This window comes from Pseudophryne corroboree, chromosome 4, assembly GCF_028390025.1.
Source record: "Pseudophryne corroboree isolate aPseCor3 chromosome 4, aPseCor3.hap2, whole genome shotgun sequence".
In the NCBI taxonomy this organism is placed as follows: domain Eukaryota; kingdom Metazoa; phylum Chordata; class Amphibia; order Anura; family Myobatrachidae; genus Pseudophryne; species Pseudophryne corroboree.
The window spans coordinates 625,359,213-625,385,937 of NC_086447.1; the positions used below are offsets into that span (position 1 = coordinate 625,359,213).

Below are 26,725 nucleotides of genomic sequence, written 5' to 3' on the forward strand. Positions count from 1 at the left end.
TGTTTAGGCTGGTCTGCCAGCTCCTGCTACCATCAAAGCTCAATCTACTCTTTCTGGAGGACCTTCTTGGGCGGCCCGCCGTGGTGCGACCCTTGATCAATTGTGCAAGGCAGCTACGTGGTCCTCAGTGAACACGTTCATAAGGTTCTATGCCTTCTATACTTCCGCCTCCCAGATGCTTCCTTTGGATGCCAGTTTCTTGTGCCTGCTACAGTGCGTCCCCTCCCATAAGGAACTGCTTTAGGACATCCCCGATGTTATTCCTTGTGGAGCCCATTGTACCCCGCAGCAGAAAATGAGATTTATGGTAAGAACTTACCGTTGTTAAATCTCTTTCTGCGAGGTACACTGGGCTCCACAAGGTTTCCACCATGACGCACTTTGCTTCTTTGGGTTCATATGGCATTAGCCACCGACAATCTCCCCGGTGGTGCTGAGTGTTTTTGGTCTATGTGGCTGTTTGATTGTCGTCTCTAGTACCTGCTACTGCATTGGGCTGGTTAACGAAACTGAGCTCCTGTGCACAGAGGTGGGTTTATAGAGGAGGCGCTGTGCATCTTGGGCACAGTCAAAGCTTTGAGCCTGTTGGTGCCTTGGATCAAGATCCTACTCTATACCCTGATGTTATTCCTTGTGGAGCCCAGTGTACCTCGCAGAAAGAGATTTTAACAACGGTAAGTTCTTACCATAAATCTCGGTTTTTTTTTCTCAAGTATTGGTGTTTTTACTTTGCAAATGAATTTACTTGCTGCAGATCTACTGTTTATTGCGCAATCTCACAAACCACCAACATTTTTCTTTCATTATACTGTTGTTTCACATCATATTAACTCAGTGGCTGAAGAAGTTTTTGGAGATTTTTTTTATTTTTTATTTATTTTGAATAGTGTAATCACAGTTCTTCGCAATACTAGTTTCTGAATCTTGTTCTTCCTTCTCTTTACAGCTTTCCAACAGGAGCTAGATGCAAGACATGATAAGTATGAGCGTCTTGTGAAGTTGGGCAGAGATACAACAATTGAAAGCAAGAGAACAATATTTATTTTACACCGAGTTATCAGGTGTGTGGGAGTTTTTGTATATGTAAAATAAAAAAGAAAAAAAGAAAAAAAAAATATAAAATATTATGTATGTATGTTAGTATTCAGAAGATCCGGCACTCACTATAAGATCAATAACCAGCTCCAGTGCCCTCCGTAATTCTATTGATACTACCAAATAGAACCTGTCATCGGCGGCACTTGGGAAGAAAAGACACAGACAGCCCCGTTCAGCCAACGTTTCAATAAAGCAGCATTTTCGTTAGGGCAATAATGCTCCCCCTTCACCGCCTTAGCCGCACCGCCGGCTCCACTTCTGGTCCACAGGCGCTTACCGATGTCACCCAGTGCGCCCATCACCATAGAAACAAACAGTATACTGAAAACGTCAATCATGGAAGTATTACGATACAATAAAGATGATTTTGCCCTGGCTGGCCACTCATTCACCTCGATCAAACATATTATTGATCACATCCCATTGCCTGTCAGGGGTGGCAATAGATCAAAGTTGTTACTACAACGGAAAGCCAGCTAGATTTCTCATATGTCCTAGAGGATGCTGGGGACACCATTAGAACCATGGGGTATAGACGGGATCCGCGGGAGACATAGGCACTTTAAGTCTTTGAAAGGGTGTGAACTGGCTCCTCCCTCTATGCCCCTCCTCCAGACTCCAATTTTAGAATTTTGCTCAGGCAGACTGGATGCACTCTGAGGAGCTCTACTGAGTTTCTCTGAGAAAGACTTATGTTAGGTATTTTATTTTCAGTGAGACTGCTGGCAACAGTCTCCCTGCTTTGTGGGACTAAGGGGAGAGAAATATGACCTACTTCCAGTGAGTTCAAAGGCTCTGCTTCTGGCTACAGGACACCAGTAGCTCCTGAGGGTTTGATCGCTAGGATGCTCGTTCCCAGAGCCAGCCGTCACCCCCCCCTTACAGAGCCAGAAGTCAGAAGACAGGTGAGTAGAAGAAGATCAAGAAGACTTCAGTGACAGCATTCTGAGGTACCGCACAGCGATCGCACACTGCGCGCCATGCTTTCACACACACAGCAGCACTACAGGGTGCAGGGGGCGCTCTGGGCAGCAGAAAAAGACTAAAAATAAACTGGCAAGAGGGGACTTAAGTGCCTAGGCACTGTTCTAACCCCCGCCAGTATAAATATATATTTAAAAAAAGCGGGACTGAAGCGTGCCATTAAGGGGGCGGAGCTTTGTCCTCACTGCTCAGCTCCATTTTCCTCTATATAGGCTGCAGAGACGCTGGTCCTTCCTCAACCTTCTGAATAAGTATCGGGGTGCAAAACGTGGGGGGGGGGGGGGCCCAGAAATATTGGTGCAATATATAATATAAAAGCGCTGCAGGTCTGGGACTTTCTTTAGTGTTTCAGAACCGGTGATTAGGCGCTGGGTTGTGAGCTGGCAAACTCCCTCTGTGTCTCTCTGACAGACTTTACTGTGGGTCTGTCCCTTATATGCCTGGTGTGTCTGTGGGTGTTGGTACACGTGTGTCGCCATGTCTGAGGCTGAGTGCTCTTCCCAGGAGGAGACTGTACTAGGGACACAAACGGCTGTGGGAGTGACCCTGTCGGCACCGCCGACTCCTGATTGGGTAAATATTTTGAATGCTAATGTGGCTCTTATTAGTAAGAGATTAGATAAATCTGAATCTCAGAACCAGGCATGGAAGAAATCTGTGGAGGATGTGTTATTACAGGTCCAGACCCCCTCTGGGTCACAAAAACGTTTGTTTGCCCAGTTGGCAGACACGGTTACCGACACGGACACTGACTACAGTGTCGACTATAGTGATGCCAGATTGGATCCAAAATTAGCAAAGAGCATTCAGTTCATGATTGTGGCGATAAAAGACGTATTACATATCACGGAGGACCCTGCTGTTCCTGATAAAAGGGTCTGTATGTATAAGGAAAAGAAACCTGTGGTAACGTTCCGTCTCACGAACTGAACACTCTTTTTGAAAAGGTTTGGGAAATCCCTGACAAAAAGTTTCAGATTCCCAAAAGGATTCAGGTGGCGTATCCGTTTCCCTCTGAGGATAGGGAAAAGTGGGAGTCACCCCCCCCCCCCCCCCCCGTTGTGGACAAGGCCCTATCGCGGTTGTCTAAAAAGGTGGCTCTCCCGCCTCCTGACACGGCAGCCCTTAAGGACCCTGCGGATTGTAAGCAGGAAAATACATTAAAATACATTTATGCCACCACAGGTACGCTGCTCAGACCAGCCATTGCATCTGCGTAGGTGAGTAGTGCTATCGAAAAGTGGGCAGATAACTTGTCATCTGATATGGATACACTAGATAGGGATTGCGTCCTTTTGACACTGGGTTATATCTGAGATGCTGCGGCCTACCTAAAGGAAACTGCAAGAGCTATTGGCCTTTTGGGATCAAAGCTATGGCAGTCTCAGCTAGGCAAGCATTGTGGATCCATCAATGGAATGCTGATGCTGACTCCAGGAAAAATATGGAATCTCTGCCAAATAAAGGTGGTGTCTTGTCTGGTGACTGTCTTGCTGATTTGGTATCTACGGCTACCGCGGGTAAGTCATAATTTTTGCCTTACGTACCTTCACAACAAAAGAAAACACACCACTATCAGATGCAGTCCTTTCGGCCCGATAAATACAGGAAAGGCCGAGGTTCTTCCTTCCTTTCTACTAGAGGAAGGGGTAAAAGGTCACCGGCCTTGGCAGGTTCCCAGGAGCAGAAGTCCTCACCGGCTTCTGCCAAATCCAGCGCATGGCGCTGGGGCTCCTCTGCGGTAGTCCGCACCGGTGGGGGCACATCTCAAACTCTTCAGTCAGTTCTGGGTTCGTTCGGACCTGGACCCTTGGGTTTTAGAAATAGTGTCCCAGGGGTACAAACTAGAGTTTCAGGATGTTCCCCCTCGCCGATTTTTCAAATCATCCTTACCAACTTCTCTTCCGGACATGGAGGTAGTATGCTATGCAATACAAAAGTTGTCAAAATCAGGTCATTATCAGGGTTCCCCCGTCACAACAGGGAGAAGGCTTTTATTCGAGCCTGTTTGTGGTACCGAAGCTGGACGGCTCGGTCAGACCAATCCTGAACCTAAAATCCCTCAATTTCTACCTAAGAAAATTCAAATTCAAGATGGAGTCTCTCCGAGCAGTGATCTCCAGTCTTGAGGAAGGGGATTTTATGGTGTCGGTGGACATAAAGGATGCCTACTTACATGTTCCCATTTATCCTCCGCATCAGGCTTACCTGAGGTTTACAATTCAGGATTGTCATTACCAATTTCAGACGTTGCCGTTTGGTCTGTCCAAGGCTCCGAGGTTTTTCACCAAAGTGATGGCGGAACTGATGGTTCTCCTTCGCAAGCAAGGAGTCACAATTATCCCATACTTGGACGATCTCCTGATAAAGGCGAGATCCAAGGACCAACTGGTGCAGAACGTTACACTCTCCCTGGCAGTTCTGCAACAACATGGTTGGCTTCTAAACTTGCCAAAATCACAGTTGATTCCAACAACACGGCTGCCATTTATGGGAATGATTCTGGACACAGAATGAAAGAGTTTTTCTTCCAGTGGAAAAGGCTCTGGAAATTCAGAGCCTGGTCAAACAAATTCTGAAACCAGCAAGAGTGTCAATCCATCAATGCACTCGTTTGCTGGGGAAGATGGTGGCGGCCTACGAGGCCATTCAGTTTGGCAGGTTCCATGCCAGAGTGTTCCAGTGGGACCTGTTGGACAAGTGGTCCGGATCCCACCTGCACATGCACCGAAGAATAATTCTATTTTCCAAGACCAGAATCTCACTCCTGTGGTGGCTGCACAGCTCTCACCTCCTAGATGGGCGCAGGTTCGGGATCCAGGACTGGATCCTAGTAACCACGCATGCGAGTCTCCGAGGCTGGGGGGCAGTCACACAAGGGGAAAACTTCCAGGGAAGATGGTCAAGCCAGGAGACTTGTCTACACATAAACGTTCTGGAGTTAAGGGCCATTTACAACGGCCTTCTTCAAGCGGAACATCTGCTTCGCAAACTGCCCATCTTGATCCAGTCGGACAATATAACAGCAGTGGCGTACATAAACCGCCAGGGCGGAACAAAAAGCAGAGCGTAAATGGCGGAGGCCACGAAGGTTCTCCGCTGGGCGGAAAGGCATACAAGCGCCCTGTCAGCGATCTTCATTCTAGGAGTGTACAACTGGGAAGCAGACTTCCTCAGCAGACACGATCTCCATCCAGGAGAGTGGGGTCTTCATCAAGAGGTCTTCACAGAAGTGACAGGTCTTTGGAGAATTCCTCAAATAGACATGATGGCGTCTCGTCTCAACAAGAAACTTCAGAGATATTGTTCCAGGTCGAGGGACCCTCAAGCAATAGCAGTGGACGCCCTGCGGAAGAATTTCAGTTAGGACGTTTTCTCCATTTTCTACAAGCTGGCGTGGATGCGGGCTTAAAGTTGGGCTCAATTAAAGTACAAATTTCTGCCTTATCGGTTTTCTTTCAAAAACAATTGGCCTCCCTTCCAGAAGTTTAGACTTTCGTGAAAGGCGTGTTGCACATCCAACCTCCATTTTTTGCCCCCAGTGGCACCATGGGATCTTAACGTGGTGTTGCAGTTCCTTCAATCACATTGGTTTGAACCTTTACAGAAGGCGGAGTTGAAATTCGTCACTTGGAAAGTGGTCATGCTGTTGGCCTTGGCATCTGCGAGGCGGATATCGGAGTTAGCGGCTTTTTCTCACAAGACCCCTTATTTGATCTTCCATGAAGATAGAGCAGAGTTAGGACTCGTCAGCAATTTCTGCTGAAGGTGGTTTCATCGTTCCACATGAACCAACCTATTGTGGTGCCAGTGGCTACGGACGCCTTAGTGGAGTCGAAGTCTCTCGATGTGGTCAGAGCTTTAAAAGTTTATGTCGCCAGAACGGCTCAGATTAGGAAAACGGAGGCTCTGTTTGTCCTGTATTATCCTAACAAGATTGGGGCTCCTGCTTCCAAGCAGACTATTGCACGCTGGATCTGTGCTACGATTCAGCATGCTCATTCTACGTCTGGATTGCCGTTACCGAAATCGGTGAATGCCCATTCTACCAGAAAGGTGGGCGCGTCCTGGGCGGCTGCCTAGGGGGTCTCGGCATTACAACTTTGCCGAGCAGCTAGTTGGTCGGGTTCAAACACTTTTGCAAAGTTTTACAAGTTTGATAACCTGGTCGAGGAGGACCTCATGTTTGGTCAATCGGTGCTGCAGAGTCATCCGCACTCTCCCGCCCGTTCTAGAGCTTTGGTATAAACCCCATGGTTCTAATGGTGTCCCCAGCATCCTCTAGGACGTATGAGAAAATAGGATTTTAATACCTACAAAAAAACAATATGTGTATGCACACTTGTCCCCACACTACCGGTGTGTGGGCAAGAGCATACACTCCCAAGCACTGGCACTTACCAAGAAATGGAGGGTAAATACTGGTGCAGTCAGCTGCTCCTACTTATAAGGATAATTGTACTCCTTATGAACAACCTTCAAACACTAAATTGCCCGGGAATTAACTCCCTGCAAATACAGAGGAACGCCGTCTGCACCAGTCAAAAGAGACATTGTATAATTAAAATATATATATATACTTTAATTGTATCATAAATCTATTACCATATAATGCTGCAGATTAAAAATATTCAATCAATGTAAATCCTAATCGGATAAACAATCCATCAATCCATATATATATATATATATATATATATATATATATATATATATATTGTTCTCTAATTCATAATATATAATAAAATATATCATTAAAAAATCATTAAAAAATGAATTTATATGTGCAAGATTTCAAGGTTAATCCTTCTAATGAACTATTTAAATGTCCACTGGACTGCATATAAAGTGCTATGGGCTGTATCTTCAAACACTCGAGGTGTTCATATGTCCCAAAGCTATACAATGTTCCTTTTAGAAATGTGTGCACACACTAATTAGATGGATGGAATATTACCATACATAATGGCCATTATATCACCTCCAAATGATATGGTAATCGGATGATCCCGTGGTTCCACTCCCTCTGCTGGTGCTTATCCGTTATTTGTTGACTATCTGGAGTTAAGATCTCGCACAGAAACCATCCACAGTGTTCCGGCTCCCTCTGCTGGTGGTTGGCCATATAGCAAGTACACCGATCGTTATGCAACAAATAAAGCTGATTTCAGGCAGCGATTAATGGAGATGATACACCCGGCACAGTCACCACAAAAACACGTTTCTCCGCCTCCTAGTGCATTCAGCGGCTTCCTCAGTTTGAATGACTGCATTTGGTGGATTTCCGTTTATATAGCCACTACAAGTTTTGTAATTCCCGCGCTGATGCGCATGCGCACTTACTTGTGCGCTCCAAGCCTCACTTTCAGTCCAGCCCTTATATAGACTGCAGCGGCCATTTTACCTGCCCATACCAAGCCTCACTTTCATAGTGCCAAATGTTTTGAAGGATAATTCCTTAAAATCCAAGCCTCGTTTTGAGTCCCGGTCGCCATCTTTAATATCAATAGGGAATCTTTATTATTATTCAATCCCCACCGCCATTTTCAAAGATATATCTTTCCATATCCATATACACATTGTAAGCCCACAATTCCACCATTTAATACATCAATATGTATGCAATATTTTGAGTATATGCATATATACCTAACACAAAAATATATTAATTAGAAATAAATAATAAAAAAAAAACCTATTTTTAATATACTAACAATATTCATATAACTGTAAATGTATATATATGGATTATAATATTAGTGCTATATATATCCAAAAATATCAATCCTGGATATATAGGGGAAATAATAAATAATTTTTTTTTCTTTATAATCTACCATCTAAATTACCTATATATCCCCCATATCCCCCACACAAATACCTATATATATATATATATATATATATATATATATATATATATATAAATAAAATCTCCACCTCCATTTCTCAGTAACACAAGGAAGTATATATCCATCAACTATCTTTCATGACTATCACCCTAAATTTTATTTAGCTCCACTGAATCATTAAGGCCCTGAGGAATCAGAGTCTTAAGATTAAATATCCAGAATGCCTCCTCCTTACATAACCGCCTATATCTATCCCCTCCTCTATTAGTCACCGGCACCTGTTCATTTGCACTAATAGCAGGTTGAGTATCCCTTATCCAAAATGCTTGGGACCAGAGTTATTTTGGATATCGGATTTTTCCGTATTTTGGAATAATTGCATACCATAATGAGATATCATGGTGATGGGACCTAAATCTAAGCACAGAATGCATTTATGTTACATATACATCTTATACACACAGCCTGAAGGTAATTTTAGCCAATATTTTTTATAACTTTGTGCATTAAACAAAGTGTGTCTACATTCACACAATTTATTTATGTTTCATATACACCTTATATACACAGCCTGAAGGTCATTTAATACAATATTATTAATAACTTTGTGTATTAAATAAAGTTTGTGTACATTGAGTCATCAAAAAACAAAGGTTTCACTATCTCACTCTCACTCAGAAAAGTCCGTATTTCGGAATATTCCGTATTTCGGAATATTTGGATATGGGATACTCAACCTGTATTAATATTTTCACTTTTACCCTCCCCACATCCCAAAATATGACGATAAAGGTACGTATTTCCTATCCTTTTATCTATTTGCCATTTCTGTTCTATAAATCTCACGTGGAGCGCTCGAGTAGTACGCCCCATGTATTTCAATCCACATATGCACTGCAAGACATATACAACATATGTGGATCTACAATTCAGGAAACTTTTTATGTTATACTTTTCCTCCGAGACTGATGAAATAAACTGTACAGTTTTCTTTTTCGTGTGTTTACATGTTATACATTTGGTTTTCCCACATTTGTGGAACCCTATTGGTAATTTAGGTAACCATGTGTCTAGTTGTCCCCCTTGAGCCCTAGACGATATCGATTTTTTGCATGAAAAGAAACTGGGTTCTAACACAGATTTCAGACTATCAGACTTTCTAAATATCACTTGATCTGTCAATTTAGTATTTGAATTCAAAATTTCATCCAACCTAAGTATTGAAAAATTCTTTCTAACAATCTTCTTAATTTCATATGCATTAGTATTATATTTAGTTACGAACATTGTTGTCCTCTCTATCTTCTTTTATTTCTTTTTGAACTAGTTCTATTATCCAATAAACTTTCCCTCTCTCTGTTTTCCACTTCTTTCAGAGCTTGATCTAATACTGATTTTGGATAACCCTGTATCAAAAATGCCTCACACAATGATTCTATATGTTCTTTTGCCACTTCATTCGTAGAACAATTCCTTTTAATCCGAAGGAACTGGCCTTTAGGTATATTATCTTTACACTTTTGAAGGTGGCTACTTTTATAGTATAAATACCTGTGATGGTCTACTTCCTTAACAAAAGTTTTTACTAAGCAGTAAAAAGAGCGGAGAAGTGAGCCAGTGGAGACGTTGACCATGGCAACCAATCGGCACTGAAGTAACATCTATAATATGCATATTGTAAAATGATGCAGAGCTGCTGATTGGTTGATGGGGCAATTTCTCCAGTGGCTCACTTCTCCGCTCTTATCACTGCTTAGTAAATGTCCCCCTTAGTCCCCATGGATTAAATGAGCACAGTGGCTTAAACAGCTTTATTTAATCTATGTAGCGTATCTCACTTGTTAGTTATTGGAATGTGCTTATCTTGGTTATGGATTATAACAATTGCCTGTATAACCTTGTATGTAGTCAGTCCGCTTTGTACAATATTGTAATTATCATCTTTATTGTATCTTAATACTTCCGTGATTGACGTTTTCAGTGTACTGCTTGTTTCTATGATGATGGGCGCACTGGGTGACATCATCTGTAAGCAGCTGTGGACTGGAAGTGGAACCGGCGGCACGGCTTTGGCAGAGAAGGGGGAGCACATTTAACTGGAGAGTTTCTCATTTTGTATTATTGCCCTGACGAAAATGCTGCTGCGTTTGAAGCGTTGGCTGAACGTGACTGTCTGTGTCTTTTCTTCCTGAGTGCCGCCAATGACTCTCTCTCTCTCTCTCTCTCTCTCTCTCTCTCTCTCTCTCTCTCTATTTCACTTCTAACAGACAGCAGCACTCTGAGACGGTAAGGGTCAAAAATAGCAATAAAATGCGTTTTAACTCACCACGTGAACCAACGTTTCGAGACCGTGGTGCCCAAAACATTGGTTCACGCAATGTTTTGAGCGCCACGGCCCCGAAACATGGTGAATTAAAATGCACTTTATTGGTCTAAGAGTGCCGCTGCTTGTTAGAAGTGACGACTCCATTATTTCTGCGGCGGGGTACACTGATTCCACAGGGAATTACATCGGGGTGTAGAGTTGGATCTTGATCCGAGGCACCAACAGGCTAAAAGCTTTGACTATTCCCAGGATGCTTAGCGCTGCCTCCTCTATATCCCCGCCTCCAGGCACTGGAGCTCAGTTTGTAAGTTGGTGCCTGCTAACAGGGCAGCCCTGAAAAGAGCTTTTTCAGAAGACAGAAGATTTCAAAGGCCGCACAGGCACTTAAAAGTGCTATATGTCAGTCTGACATATCGCGCTGCGACTCCCTCACCTCCTCCAGCGATGCTGTATACCTCTCTCTCTCTCTCTCTCTCTCTCTCTCTCCCCCCCCCCCCCTCCCCCCCCTCACTCCCTGTCAGTTTTTGGGCACCATTACACACATGCTGAGCTGATTCTGGGACTGCTGGGCAAGGTCTCCTCTGTAAAGCCGCCTGCATCATCAGCACTGTGCATTTACAGGACACTTAAGTATTCTACATGTCATTTACACAGTGTTAGTTAAGAATAAGTGCATTACTACAGGAATATTTAGTACAAGTATCCTGTGATATACATCCAGTCTTTACTGTGCATTGTTATATCTGTATACATACATAGCTTTACTTAGTAGAACAGTTACTAAGTATTGCTAGTCCAGTGCAGTTTTATTGTTGTTTTGTAATAATTTCTGCATTGTACATGTGACTGAGTGTGTGCCAATAGCTGCTGTGTGGTCTATATTCCTTATATGTCACACACATTGCTATCCCTATATTCTGTCCCCCGACGGGGCCTAAGTGCATCAGGGTTCTCATATAATATAGTGTTTCACAGGATATACTACTTTATTATTTCTCTTACGTCCTAGAGGATGCTGGGGTCCACATTAGTACCATGGGGTATACCAACAGGGGTCCACCAGGAGCCATTGGCACTTTAAGAGTTTGAGAGTGTGTGCTGGCTCCTCCCTCTATGCCCCTCCTACCAGACTCCGTTTAGAAATGTGCCCGGAGGAGCCGGTCACAGCTAGGGGAGCTCTCCAGAGCTTTTCTAGTAAAAAGTTATTTTAGATTTTTTTATTTTACATGGAGGCTTCTGGCAACAGCCTCCCTGCAGCGTGGGACTAGGGAGGGGCGTAGTGTCCGCCCTGCGGGTTCTGAGCCACTTACTCCGCTGACAGGACACTGAGCTCCAGAGGGGATAGATCACTCCCCCCCCCCCCTCCCCACAGGGCATCGCTCACCCCAGCAGCATGCCGCCAACCCCTTACAGAGATGAAGATTGTGGCGAGTAAGACGCCGACCCCCCCTTGGAAGCGGGGGGCCGGTGTGAAGATGGCGGCAGCAGGGTAGGAGCACAGTATTAACTGCGCTCCGGGATGGCTCAGCGGTACATAGTGCGGCGCGGTGAGGGGCGCCCTGGGCCAGCGCTTACACCCTACACTGGTCACAAAGCCTGCCGTGGTCCCAGGATCTCAGCCAGCATCAATCCTCCGGCCAGTATAATCAGATGAAGAGCGGGAAGACAGCGCCATTTTGGGGGCGGAGCTTCTCAGAGCGGAACCAGCAGCATTCAGCGCCATTTTCCTGCCTGCACAGCGCTGATTAGGAGAAAGAAGGTCACTCCACAGCAACTCCAGCTATCTCTCACGATACCAGGGGGTTGTAAAAGGGGGGGAAGGCTGCAATACGACTGTGTATCCTATTAAGGTGCACAGTCAGCGCTGACAAGGGGTCTCCCTTTGGATAAAAGCGCTGTGTGTGGGTTGGCTCCAATCTCTGTGTCTCTCTTGCCATTCTTGGGGGTGAAACTCTGTCTGCCCTCCCCTGTGTGTGTGTGTGTGTGGAGTGTTTTGTGGTCTCCTTTAGGTATGTCCAGGGACAGTGTGTCATATGCTGCGGAGGATATGGCCTACCAGGATGATCCCATTCCATGTAATAGGGATAGCACTGGTTTAGCACAGATTCCAGCAAGGGAACCTGAGTGGTTTTCCTCTGTCAAATCTTGGATTTCTCAGATTTCGGATAGGGTTGCAAGTAATGAATCCCAGGTATTACAGAACTCTATGGCAGTATGGCCCGATCCTGGTTCCGCAGGACGCTCCACTATGTACCCCCACAAACGTGCACTTGTTCATGTCATGCAAGATGACACGGAAACTGATTCTGATACCACAGACTGTACTGGGGATGTGTTGCGGGGGTCTGCCTCTCTTGCAAAGTGGGTGCAGTTGATGATAGAGGCTATCAGGGATGTATTGAATATCAATGATACAACACCTGAGCAGGTTGAGGAGGCTTTTTTCACTGAAAATAAGAAAGCCTCGCTAACCTTCCCTGCGTCAAAGGAATTAAATGCTGTATTTGAGAAAGCATGGGAAAACCCTGAGAAAAAATTCCAGATCCCTAAAAGGGTACAGGTGGAGTTTCCTTTCCCTGAGGAGGATAGGAAAAAATGGGAAAGCCTGCCAATTGTTTGACGCATCTGTGTCCAGACTCTCAAAAAGGTGGTTTTACCTGTTTGGGATCTACCGCCTTGAAGGAGCCGGCTGATCCAAAAATTGATAATACACTTAAATCAATGTACACCGCTTTGGGGGCCATATTACGTCACACTATTGCTAGTGCATAGATTGCAAAAGCTATAGTAAAATGGTCAGGCAGCTTACTTGAGGATTTGGCTACAATGGATAAGGGTGATGTTGAATTGTTTTTGCGTAACATTCACGATTCAGCAGGTTTTATGGTAAAATCCATGAAAGACCTGGGTTCCATGGCTGCGGGGATCTCTTCCATGTCTGTTTCCGCTCGTCGGGGACTGTGGCTGCGCCAGTAGTCGGCCGACGCGGAATCCAGAAAAAGTGTGGAGTCCCTACCCTACACAGGTCAGGCTCTCTTTGGGGAAGCTTTGGATGCGTGGATATCCACGGCTACAGCGGGTAAGTCTCCGTTCCTTCCCTCAGCTGCACCTGCTCCAAAGAAATCCTCTTCATCAGCATCACAGTCCTTTCAGTCTAACAAGCCTAGAAAGGCCAAACCGTCCAATACCTTCTTTAGGGGAGGTCGAGCTAAATCCAAGAAACCTGCTGCAGCAGGTTCCCAGGAAAGTAAGCCTGCTTCCAGTACGCCGAAGTCCTCCGCATGATGGTGGACCGCGCGGCCTAGAGGTGGGGCCAGTGGGATTTAGGCTCAGACAGTTCAGTCACGTCTGGGTATCGTCCGGTCTGGATCCCTGGGTGATAGATATTGTGTACCAGGGATAGACGTTGGAATTTCAAAATCTCCCTCCTCACCGATTTTTCAAATCAGGCTTGCCAGTTCTGCTGGCGGACAGGACTGTCCTACAAGCAGCGGTCCAGAAGTTGGTGGAGGCACAGGTCATTGTGCCAGTACCTCCTCATTTGCAAGCCACAGTTTACTATTCGAACCTTTTCGTGGTACCGAAACTGGATGGTTCGGTCAGGCCCATTCTGAACCGAGTTCAAGTTCAAAATGGAGTCTCTCAGGACGGTTATTTCAGGTCTGGAAGAGGGGGAATTCCTAGTATCCCTGGATATCAAGGATGCGTACCGATTTGGCTACCGCATCAGGCTTATCTCCGTTTTGCATTACTGGACTGTCATTTCCAGTTCCAGGCCGTGCCATTCGGCCTCTCTACAGCACCAAGGATGTTCACCAAGGTGATGGCGGGGATGATTGTTCTTCTCCAAAAACGGCGTTTTAACATCATTCCGTATCTGGGCGATCTACTGATAAAGGCATCGTCCAAGGAGGAGCTGTTGCAGTCCATTGTACTCGCAACCCGCCTACTCAGAGTCCACGGTTGAATTCTGACCCTTCCGAAATCTCATTTGGAACCAACCCGGAGGTTGTCTTTTCTGAGGATGATCCTCGACACGGAAGTGCAGAGGGTGTTTCTTCCGCAGGAACAGGCATTGGTGATACAAACAATGGTCCGGGATGTCCTGAAGCCAGCCCGGGTGTTTGTTCATCAATGCATTTGCCGTTTGTGGAAGATGGTGGCCTCTTACGAGGCTCTCAAGTACGGGAGGTTCCATGCTCGGGCCTTCCAACTGGATCTCCTGGACAAGTGGTCAGGATCTCATCTACACATGCACCAGAGAATTCGTCTGTCGCCAAAGGCCAGGATTTCACTCCTCTGGTGGCTCCAATTGCCTCACCTTCTGGAGGGCCGCAGGTTCGGGATTCAGGACTGGGTCCTTCTAACCACGGATGCGAGCCTCCGGTGCTGGGGCACAGTCACTCAAGAGGAAACCTTCCAAGGAAGGTGGTCAAGTCTGGAAGGCAGCCTGCCGATCAACATCCTGGAACAGTCAGACATTGTAACGGACAAGTACAGTCTCACAATGTAAGGACGGTGGCTTACATAAACTGACAGGGCAGAATGAAGAGCAGAGCTGCGATGTCAGAGGTGACGAGGATCATCCTCTGGACAGCAAAACACGCATTGGCGCTCTCTGCAATCTTCATTCCGGGAGTGGACAACTGGGAAGCAGACTTCCTCAGCAGACACGATCTCCATCCGGGGGAGTGAGGTCTCCATTCGGAGGTATTCAAGGAAATAACAGACCTTTGGGGGTTACCCCAAATAGACATGATGGCCGCTTGTCTGAACAAAAAGCTTCAACACTGTTGTTCCAGGTCGAGGGACCCACAAGCAGTGGCCGTGGACGCCCTGATGTCTCTGTGGGTGTTCCAGACGGTGTACGTGTTTCCACCACTCCCACTCATTCCAAGAGCTCTAACGCTCGTAAGGAGAACAAGAGTTCGAGCGATCCTCATTGCTCCAGACTGGCCAAAGCGGGCTTGGTACGCGGACCTACTGAATCTCTTGCAGTAAGAGCCGAGTCCTCTTCGGGAGGACCTGCTGCAGCAGGGGCTGTTCGCCTATCAAGACTTACCGCAGCTATGTTTGACATGGAGGTTGAACGCCTGATACTAGCTCGGAATGGCATTCCGAAGGTCAGTCCTACCCTGATACAGGCTAGGAAAGGAATAACGTCTAAACATTTACCACCGTATTTGGAAGAGATATGTCTCTTGGTGTGAGTCCAAGAAGTTTCCTGTGGTGGAGTTTCTACTGGGACGTTTTCTTTTCTTCCTGCAAGCAGGTGTGGATATGGGCCTGAGGTTGGGATCTCTGAAGGTCCAGATTTCGGCCCTGTCCATTTTCTTCTAGAAACAATTGGCTGCCCTCCCTGAGGTTCAGACCTTTTTGAAGGGAGTTCTACACATCCAACCTCCCTTTGTACCGCCTACGGCACCTTGGGACCTTACCGTGGTGTTGCAGTTTCTCCAGTCGGACTGGTTTGAGCCTCTACAGGAGGTTGAGGTCAAATTTCTTACATGGGAGGCTGTCACGTTGTTTGCCTTAGCTTATGCTAGACGTGTGTCAGAATTAGGGGCTTTGTTCTGTAAATCCCTTACTTGATATTCCACGAAGATAGAGCTGAGCTCCGGACACATCAGCAGTTTCTTCCAAAGGTTGTGTCGGCATTTCAAATCAACCAACCTATTGTGGTGCCATTGGCTACTGACTCCTCAATTTCGTCAAAGTCCTTGGATGTTGTGAGGGCTTTGAAAATCTATTTCCTGTGATGAGCAGTCCTCTTCATAGGACTCTTTTTTTTTTTTTTTTCTCCGGCTGGGTCTACAGGTTATACACAGGATAACATTGGGATATGCCGTAGCGACAGCGGAAATGGCACCAAATAGTCAAGAGCTTTCTGTCCTCCCATAATGCATCGGGGCTCCTCCATATAATCCCGCCCACCGACTCAGTCAAATCAGTTTTTTGTTTGGTGCGGCAGGAGCTGGACCATGGTCACAGTGCTGCTGTTAAGGCAGCCCTAAGCTTTTATTATTTTATTTTTATAGTCTTACTATGTTTTGAGTGATCTTTCTTAACAGCGTCTTAAACGCCTGCTAGAAAGAGTTGCTCCAGCAACTCTCCACCGGGTCGCAACAACGCTTACCTCCGGGTACTAGTGCTGTCTCGGCGGGCGTCTGTGGCTGATGTTCTAGCAGGTCCAGCAGACGTTACCAGGCCCTGGCCGGAGCATGGGGAGAAGGTAAGGCATCGGTTCCACTTACTAGTGGATTCCGGACACAGCCGCACTGTATTGGAGGAGACTACAAACAGTGGTTGACTTGCCGCCACTCTTAAGTCCTCCAGCGCTATGCTTTAGGGATCATAGGCACCAGGACTAGGTTGAGGCCGCGATCCCTGGAGTTGATGTCAGCAGTGGGAGTCAGACGCTCTCCTGGTCGCCCCTTCCAGTTCATGACCAGTTTCCGTGCGTCTCCCGTCCATGAACTGATGACCTCACTGCCGTCTCAGGCGCTACCACAAGGGTACTCGTTGCAGCTTAAGCCGCTGCGGTTGTGTACACTAGAGTTGCCGCCGAGACCGGGTCGTCTGTATACACTCATCGTTCACTGAGCGTCTGTGTCCGTTTTTGAGCGTCTGTCTCTCTGATTAGTTACCGGAGCGGCAGTGTACACTAGTAGCGTCTGAATCCACTCAGCGTCTTTCGAGCGTAGTGATCGATCCTGGATGTGCGGTGAGTCTCCCTGTATCCCACTCTACTGAGTAAGGGTTATACAGTACTAAGATTCTATCTACTTGTTAGTATGAATAGTTAATTCTGGTACATATTGCATATGAGGCCTGTACAGTACTGTTGTTTTCTGCATAACATATCTGAAAAACTTGTGGTAATAGCTGTTTAAAAACAGAAATGCAGTAATTGTACTCCTACATACTGGAGAAGTATTTTTGTGATTGATTATATTCTCATATGACAATGTCTAATATTTAACATGTGACTGACTGCTAGTGTGATTGCTGACTTTTATATGTTTGACAGTATTGTTTCTGAACCCTGAATTCAGGTGCTCGGGTTGTGGTCAAATTGATATCACTTCTATACCTATATAGGTGATTTTCAGTCACAGAGAGTGTAGCATTTGTAAAAACAGATTATTTACCATGTCTGTGAGCGGCAAAAGTGACGAGGATACTTTATCAGGGACTCCTACACCCTTAACATGCTTATTTTGTAAAATAGGGATTTTGGATGGAATAGCCCAGTATCTTACTTATGAGGGGTTATGTGCAAACTGTTTTGCGTATCGCAAAGTAAAAAGCAGGTTCTGGTTCAACAACCAGTAGAGCTACCATGGGGTGTGTTCGCACAGACTTTGTCTACAATAGCGGACAGATTAACACCTGCAGTGCCACCCTCGGGAATAGGTTACAGTACACTATTAACCCATACATGCAGCTCCCTTCTTATGGTTTGGTTCCAACAGCTTCTACAAGTAGCCAGGCTATAACCAGAGTAGATACATCCGTGTTAGACTACACAAGATGATACAACAGATGAGGATACAGTGTATTCAAATACCCCATATGATGAATTTCAGCTCAGAGGATATAGCTGAGCTTATTGATGCCATGAAGGCTATTCTGTCTCTGGAGGAATCAGCCAAAGCAGTGTCAAAATCTAAAGTACCTGTGTTTAAACGTCCAAAAACAGTTAGGACTGAGTTTCCAGAGTCAGAAGATCTGACGGAAATTATGGAAGGACCTTGGGCTACACCCAATAAGAAGTATAAGATTCCAAAAAATGGGATTCTTACTATCCTTTTCCAGCTGTGGACTGTTCAAAAAGAGAAGTTCCTCCTAAAGTAGATGCACATGTTGTGCGACTTGTGCGTAAATCTATTTTACCATTGCTGTCTACCTCACTGAATGATGTCACAGATAGAAGAGTAGATGGTTTCTTGAAAAATATTTTCTCATACGTCCTAGGGGATGCTGGGGATGCTTCAAGAACCATGGGTTATAGGCTGGATCCGCAGGAGACATGGGCACTTTAAGACTTTAAAAGGGGGTGTGAACTGGCTCCTCCCTCTATGCCCCTCCTCCAGACCAGTTAGATTCTGTGCCCAGAGAGACTGGTCACACAATGAGGAGCTCTACTAAGTTTCCCAGAAAATACTTTTGTTAGGTTTATTATTTTCAGAGAAACCTGCTGGCAACAGGCTCTCTGCATTGTGGGACTGAGGGGAGAGAAGCAGGCCTACTTCTCTGAGTTCAAAGGCTCTGCTTCTTAGGCTACTGGACACCATTAGCTCCAGAGGGTCTGATCACTTGGTACACCTAGCTGCTCGTTCCCGGAGCCGCGCCGTCACCCCCCTTGCAGAGCCAGAAGAAAGAAGCCGGGTGAGTAAAGGAAGAACTGAAAACTTCAGTGACAGCAGAAGACTTTGTCTGAGGTACCGCGCTGCGCGCCATTGCTCCCACACACAAGCGGCACTACAAGGTTGCAGGGCGCAGGGGGGATGCCCTGGGCAGCATGTATACCTCAGATATAGACTGGCAAGAGTGATATTAAGTGCCTGGGCACTAAAAACAGACCCCCGCCTGTATAAATATATAGAAAATAGCAGGACTGAAGCGCGCCATTAAGGGGGCGTGACTTCGCCCTCACAGCTCTAACCAGCGCCATTTTCTCCTCAAAGATGCTGGCTCTGCCAAAACACTGCTGAACAGATCACAGTGAAAAATGGGGGGGAAGGGGGGGGGTGCAGTGGTTTAGTGCAATATATGTTAAAAATAAAGCACAATATATAATGAGTGTGGTGTAAAAGAGCTGGTAAACGTCTGCTGTGTTTCCCTGACAAAGTACTGGGTCTATCCCTTATAGTTGGCATGTCTGAGGCTCTGCCACAAATGGCTATGGGAATGTCTGTCGGCACCGCCGACTCCTGATGGTACTTGGTTCATGGAAATAAGTGTGAACATGTCAGTAGATGTATACTTTTTCAATGAGAAAACTATATGAGAGACACAGACGTGTGTGGGTGACCCTGTCGGCACCAATTAATCTGGCTGGGTAAAAATTGACATGATAATGTGATGCATTTCAGAAAGCTATACCTGTATGTATATATATATATATGTATGGTACGGTTGCATAGATCTGTGGCTCGAACACAGACGTAGTAATTTTTGTGGAGGGCGTAATATTAATAATATATTTCCCTCAGACCCCTCGAGGTCGCAAAATTTTTATTTTGCCCAATTACTACTCCCTGATATCGACACGAATACTATTTCTTATGTCAACCATGATGTTTCCTGATTAGAGCCACAACATCGGCATTCAGTACATGTTTCATACACATTAAGAACGTATTAACGTCACTAGGGACCCTGCAGTTCCTGACAAAAATATATATGTATATGCGTGGCCAGCAGGACTTGCGACGTGGATGATCGGTGTGTGAGGTCCGTTTGTAGTCCGTGCGGCTGGATGTCCACAGCGGCTGTTGGTTTCCAGAGAGCAACGTTGTGCATCTGTGTATGCTATCCGGAGGCTACACGAGTTGTCTACACTGCGCTGGTTACCTTTTACTTTAAATGTATGTGAGTGAATACTTTGCCAGTAAATTACTTTTGATTATTACACTCACCATTGCGCCCTCCATTGTTTTCTTTTTCACATGTGCTGAGGAGTACAGGTTTACTCCTGAAGGAGGACTGCTGCAATAATACATTTGGACTAATATATCTCAAAGACTATATTGTTTTAATGCGCAACTTTATTATATATATATATATATATATATATATATATATATAAAATGTATATGTGTATTTAAATGTGTATATTCATACTAAAATTTATAATGAATGCTGAAGTAAAGTTATTCCTTCTCATGTGCTGGTCGCTCTGTTGAAAAAACTCTAGGTCAGCCGTGACAAGATGGCTTCAAATCCTCACGAGGAGTCCGAGTGTTTATTCTTTTCCCGCCGTGGATAGAATAAAGTGAGTCAACCCCTGTTTTGCACGGGGCCCTGTCACAAAGGATCGTACACAGGAAGCTAAGTGATATTTTTTAATTATATGCTTTGATTATATTTGCATTACATGCGCATGGGGGGGTGCTTGTATTCAGAAATGGTCGGTTACCTTGTAATCCGATATAATTACCCTGGGGAGAGATGGGATACTCCTTAAGTTGGGTCATATCTAGAACATTGCAGCATACTGCCGTGCGACTACAAGAGGTATGGGACTCTTGGGTTCGCGGGCCAATTCCATGGCGGTCTCGGCTAGGAGGGCGTTGTGTATTCACCAATAGAATGCTGAGGCTGACTCCGAGAAGTACTGGAGTATCTTCCCTGTGAAGGTGAAACCTGGTTTGGGGATGGCTTTTGTTAAGTTGATCTCGGCAGATACCACTGGTAAGTCTACCTTCTTGAGCTATGTTGCCTCACAACGGTTGGTGACGCGTTTTTGTAGGATGCAGTCATTTTGACCGGATGGATACCGTTTTTCCCCTTCTTTGCAGGTAGAGGAAGGTGAAAAGGTAAGAGGTCAGCAGCCTTTTCAAGTTCGCAGAAGCAGAAATCATTCTCTGTTTCTACCACATCCACCGCATGTCGCTGGGTCTATCTTGTGGAAGCCCACACCGGTGGGACCACGTCTAATACTCTTCAGTCAGTCCTGGAATGGACATGGATCAGTGAGTTAAGAATAGAGTCCCAAGGGGGACATACTGGAGTTCCAGATGATTCCCCTCACTGATTTTTCAAATAAATCTTACCGATTCTCCTCTGGACGGGGAGGTAGTATGCAATGCCATAAAAGAGTTGGGTCAGGATCAGGACATTGTCCTGCTGTCCCTGTCACAAAAAAAAAAAGCTGTTATTCAAGCTTTTTCGTGCTTCTGAGCCCGGACAGCTCGGTCAGAGCAATCCCAAAAAGTTCCATCTTGTAGTTGAACTACAAGATGGAATCTCTCAGGGAAAGGAGAAAGAGGGTTTAAGTACGGTTTCCTCCGCATTAGGCTTACCTGGGTTTGCTATTCAGGATTGTCATTGCCAATTCACCGGAGTGATGGCAGTATGATGGTTTTCCTTCAATAGTAAAGGCCATTATTATTCTGTACTGGGACACTCTCCTGACTACGGCGAGGTCAAGAAACAAGTGGTGCAAATCGTTGTTTTCTCTCTGACAGTTCTTCAACACAGTGGTTGGCTCCTGAACTTGCCAGAATCACTGTTGATCCCACCGACGCGGATGCCGGAGTTGGGAATAAGGGGGCATAAGTATTAACCTGGAGAAGGCATAAGGAAGTTATAAATCAGTGATATGTGCAAGGTGATAAAGGCACCAGCCAATCAGCTCCAATATGTAAATTAACAGTTAGGATTTGATTGGCTGGTGCCTTTATCACCTTGCACATATCACTGGTTTATCACTTCCTTATGCCTTCTCCAGGTTAATACATCTGCCCCAAGGTTATATACAGAACTGTTGAGAGTTTGTTGTTTCCAGTGGAAAGAGATCCGAGGATCCATAGTCGGATCAGATTTGCAACAGTGTAAATCCATCAATACGTTCCGTTGATGAAGAAGATGGTTGAGGCCATTCGGTGAGCAGGTTAAATGCCAGAGTGGTTTTAGCGGGACCAGTTGGACATGTGGTCCGGGTCTCACCTGCACATGCACCGGAAAATACTCCTATTTTCCAGGACCAGAATATCTCTCCTGTGGTGGCTGCACAGTTCTCACCTCCTAGAGGGACGAAGGTTCGGGATCCAGGATTAGATCCTGGTGTCCATGAATACAAGTCTCCGAGGCTGGGGAGCAGTCTTTACAGGGACAAAGGTCAAGCTGGGAAGCTTGTCTGCAATAAGCATTCTGGAATTAAGGGCTATTTACAACGGCCTTCTGCAAGCGGAACATCTTCGCGATCTGCCAGTCTTAATTCAGTCGGACAATTTAACAGCAGTGGCGTAAGTAAACCGCTAGGGCGGAACGAAGAGCAGAGTGGCAATGGCAGAAGCCACAAGAGTTTTCCACTGGGCGGAAAGGCATGTAAACGCTCTATTAGCGGTCTTCATTCCAGGTGTAGACAACTGGGAAACAGACTTCCTCAGCAGACACGATCTCCATCCAGGAGAGTGGGGTCTTCATCAAGTGGGTTTCACAAAAGTGACAAGTCTTTGGGGAATTCATCAAAAAGACATGATGGCGTCTCGCCTCAACAAGAAACTTCAGAGATGTTTCCAGGTCAAGGGACCCTCAAGCACTAGCTGTGGACCCCCTGGTGATACCGTGGGTGTTTCAGTCTGTCTATGTGTTCCCTCCATTCCCACTCTTTCCGAAGGGATAAAGATCATAAGAAGAACAAAGGTTCAGGCGATCCTCATTGTTCCGGACGGGCCAAAGGAGGGCTTGCTATCCAGATCTTCAAGAATTACTCATAGAAGATCCCTGGCCTCTTCCTCTACGAGGGGACCTGTTACAGCAAGGACCGTGCTTGTATCAAGACTTACCGTGGCTACGTTTGACGGCATGGTGGTTGAATGCCATATCCTGGCCCGAAAGGGTATTTCCAGTGAAGTCATTCCCACGCTGCTTCAGGCTAGAAAAGAAGTACCGGCGATGCTTTACCACCGTATTTGGAGGAAATATGTGTCTTGGTGTGATTCCAAGAAGACTCCTACAAAAAAAATTCAGCTGGGGCGTTTGCTCCATTTTTTGCAAGCAGGTGTGGATGCGGGCCTACAGTTAGGCTCCATTAATGTACAAATTTCGGCCTTATTTATTTTCTTTCAGAAAGAATTGGCCTCCCTTCCAGAAGTTCAGACCTCCCTTTGGGCCCCCTGTGGCACCGTGGGATCTTAACGTGGTGTTGCAATTCCTTCAGTCTCATTGGTTGAACCTTTTGCATAAGGTAGAGTTGAAATTCCTTACTTGGAAAGTGGTCGTGCTGTTGGCCTTGGCATCCGCAAGGCGGGTGTCTGTATTGGCGACTTTGTCTCACAAAAGCCCCTATTTGATCTTCCATGCAGATAGAGCGAAGTTGAGAACTCGTCGGCAATTTCTGCCAAAAGTGGTTTCACGTAAACCAGCCTTTCTCTAACGTCCTAGTGGATGCTGGGAACTCCGTAAGGACCATGGGGAATAGCGGGCTCCGAAGGAGGCTGGGCACTCTAGAAAGATCTTAGACTACCTGGTGTGCACTGGCTCCTCCCACTATGACCCTCCTCCAAGCCTCAGTTAGATTTCGTGCCCGGCCGAGGTTGGATGCACACTAGGGGCTCTCCTGAGCTCTTAGAAAGTTATAGTCTTAGAATTTTTTTTTTTTCAGTGAGACCTGCTGGCAACAGGCTCACTGCAGCGAGGGACTAAGGGGAGAAGAAGCGAACTCGCCTGCTTGCAGCCGGATTGGGCTTCTTAGGCTACTGGACACCATTAGCTCCAGAGGGATCGACCGCAGGCCCAGCCTTGATGTTCGGTCCCGGAGCCGCGCCGCCGTCCCCCTTACAGAGCCAGAAGCAGGAAGATGGTCCGGAAAATCGGCGGCATGAAGACATCCTGTCTTCACCAAGGTAGCGCACAGCACTGCAGCTGTGCGCCATTGCTCCTCATACACACTTCACACTCCGGTCACTGAGGGTGCAGAGCGCTGGGGGGGGGCGCTCTGAGGCAGCAATAAAAACACCTTGGCTGGCTAAAATACCTCAATATATAGCCCCTGGGGCTATATATGAGGTAAATACCCCTGCCAGAATCCCGAAATAAGCGGGAGAATAGGCCGCGAAAAAGGGGCGGAGCCTATCTCCTCAGCACACTGGCGCCATTTTTCCCTCACAGCTCGGCTGGAAGGAAGCTCCCTGGCTCTTCCCTGCATTTCTACAATACAGTAAGAGGGAAAAAGAGAGGGGGGGCACTAAATTGGCACTGTATACAGTATAAGCAGCTATTAGGGACATAACTCAGTTAGTCCCTGTATATATATAGCGCTCTGGTGTGTGCTGGCATACTCTTACTCTGTCCCCCCAAAGGGCTTTTGTGGGTCCTGTCCTCTATTTGAGCATTCCCTGTGTGTGTGGAGTGTGTCGGTACGGCTGTGTCGACATGTTTGAGGAGGATAATGATGTGGAGGGGGAGCAGATGCCTTTAGCAGAGATGTCACCCCCTGCGGGGCAGACACCGGAGTGGATGGTATTATGGCAAGAAATGAGTGCACGTATAGACTCCTTACATAAAAAATTTGACGACATGCCGACTGTGGGACAGCCGAGTCTTCAGCTCGTGCCGGTCCAAGGGTCTCAAAAGTCATCAGGGGCTCTAAAACGCCCGTTATCTCAGGTGGCACAAGTAGATGTCGACACGGATACTGACGCCAGTGTCGACGACGATGAGTCAAATTTAATGCCCGTTAAGGCCATTCGCTGCATGATTGAGGCAATGAAAGAGGTGTTAAATATTTCTGATTTACATCCAGGTACCACAAAAAAGGGTATTATGTTTGGGGAGAAAAAACTACCTGTAGTTTTTCCCCCGTCAGATGAATTAAATGAAGTGTGTGAAGAAGCGTGGGCTTCCCCTGATAAGAAATTGGTGATTCCTAAGAAATTACTAATGGCGTTCCCTTTCCCGCCAGAGGATAGGTTACGTTGGGAAACACCCCCGAGGGTGGATAAAGCGCTCACACGTTTGTCAAAAAAGGTGGCACTACCGTCCCAGGATACGGCCGCCCTTAAGGAACCTGCTGATAGAAGGCAGGAGGCGATCCTGAAGTCTGTATATACACACTCAGGCATTATACTCAGACCAGCAATTGCGTCAGCTTGGATGTGCAGTGCTGCCGCTGCATGGTCAGATAACCTGTCAGAAAATATTGACACACTAGACAGAGACACGATCCTGTTAACAATTGACCATATCAAAGACTCAGTCTTATACATGAGAGATGCACAGAGGGAAATCTGCCGGCTGGCATCTAAAGTAAGTGCACTATCTATCTCTGCTAGGAGATGCTTATGGACTCGCCAGTGGACTGGAGATGCAGATTCCAAAAGGCACATGGAAGTTTTGCCTTATAAAGGGGAGGAATTATTTGGGGATGGTCTCTCCGACCTAGTTTCCACAGCAACGTCTGGGAAGTCAGCATTTTTACCCCATGTCCCCTCACAGCCTAAGAAGGCGCCATTTTATCAGGTTCAGTCCTTTCGATCCCAGAAAAATAAGCGGGGAAAAGGAGGGTCTTTTCTGTCTAGAGGCAGAGGCAGGGGAAAAAGGCTGCAGCAAACAGCAGGTTCCCAGGAACAAAAGTCCTCCCCCGCTTCCTCTTCCAAGTCCGCCGCATGACGGTGGGGCTTCACAAGCGGAGCCAGGTACGGTGGGGGCCCGCCTCAGGAATTTCAGCGATCAGTGGGTTCGCTCACAGGTAGATCCCTGGATCCTTCAAATAGTATCTCAGGGATACAGGCTGGAATTCGAGGCGATTCCACCCCGCCGTTTCCTAAAATCCGCCTTGCCGATTGCTCCCTCAGACAGGGAGGCAGTGCTAGCGGCAATTCACAAGCTGTATTCCCAGCAGGTGATAATCAAGGTACCCCTACTTCAACAAGGCCGGGGTTACTATTCCACACTATTTGTGGTACCGAAACCGGACGGTTCGGTGAGACCCATTCTAAATTTGAAGTCCTTGAACACATACATAAAAAAATTCAAGTTCAAGATGGAATCGCTCAGGGCGGTTATTGCAAGCCTGGACGAGGGGGATTACATGGTATCCCTGGACATCAAGGATGCTTACCTGCATGTCCCCATTTACAATTCTCACCAGGAGTACCTCAGATTTGTGGTACAGGATTGCCATTACCAATTCCAGACGCTGCCGTTTGGACTCTCCACGGCACCGAGGGTATTTACCAAGGTTATGGCGGAAATGATGATACTCCTTCGAAAAAAGGGAGTTTTAATTATCCCATACTTGGACGATCTCCTAATAAAGGCACGATCCAAGGAACAGTTGTTAGTGGGAGTAGCACTATCTCAGGAAGTGCTGAGCCAGCACGGTTGGATTCTGAATATCCCAAAGTCACAGCTGGTCCCCACGACACGTCTAATGTTCCTGGGAATGATTCTGGACACGGCCCAGAAAAAAGTGTTTCTCCCGGAGGAGAAAGCCAGGGAGTTGTCTTCTCTAGTCAGAGACCTCCTAAAACCAAAACAGGTATCGGTGCATCACTGCACGCGGGTCCTGGGAAAGATGGTAGCTTCTTACGAAGCAATTCCATTCGGCAGGTTCCATGCCAGAATCTTTCAGTGGAACCTGTTGGACAAGTGGTCCGGATCGCATCTTCAGATGCATCGTTTAATAACCCTGTCTCCACGAACCAGGGTGTCTCTTCTGTGGTGGCTGAACAGTGCTCATCTTCTGGAGGGCCGCAGATTCGGCATACAGGACTGGGTCCTGGTGACCACG

General features: G+C 46.3%; 1 protein-coding gene across 2 annotated transcripts in view; it reads left to right on the forward strand.

The window, feature by feature from the left end:
* The window catches only part of TSNAX (translin associated factor X), a 447,127-nt gene that overhangs the window by 147,716 nt on the left and 272,686 nt on the right, over positions 1–26,725 (forward strand). For both annotated transcript variants that reach the window (XM_063917691.1, XM_063917690.1), the window contains one exon: positions 947–1,061. In XM_063917691.1, coding sequence (XP_063773761.1) covers positions 947–1,061 — 115 coding nt within the window. The remainder of the gene's footprint in view (positions 1–946; positions 1,062–26,725) is intronic.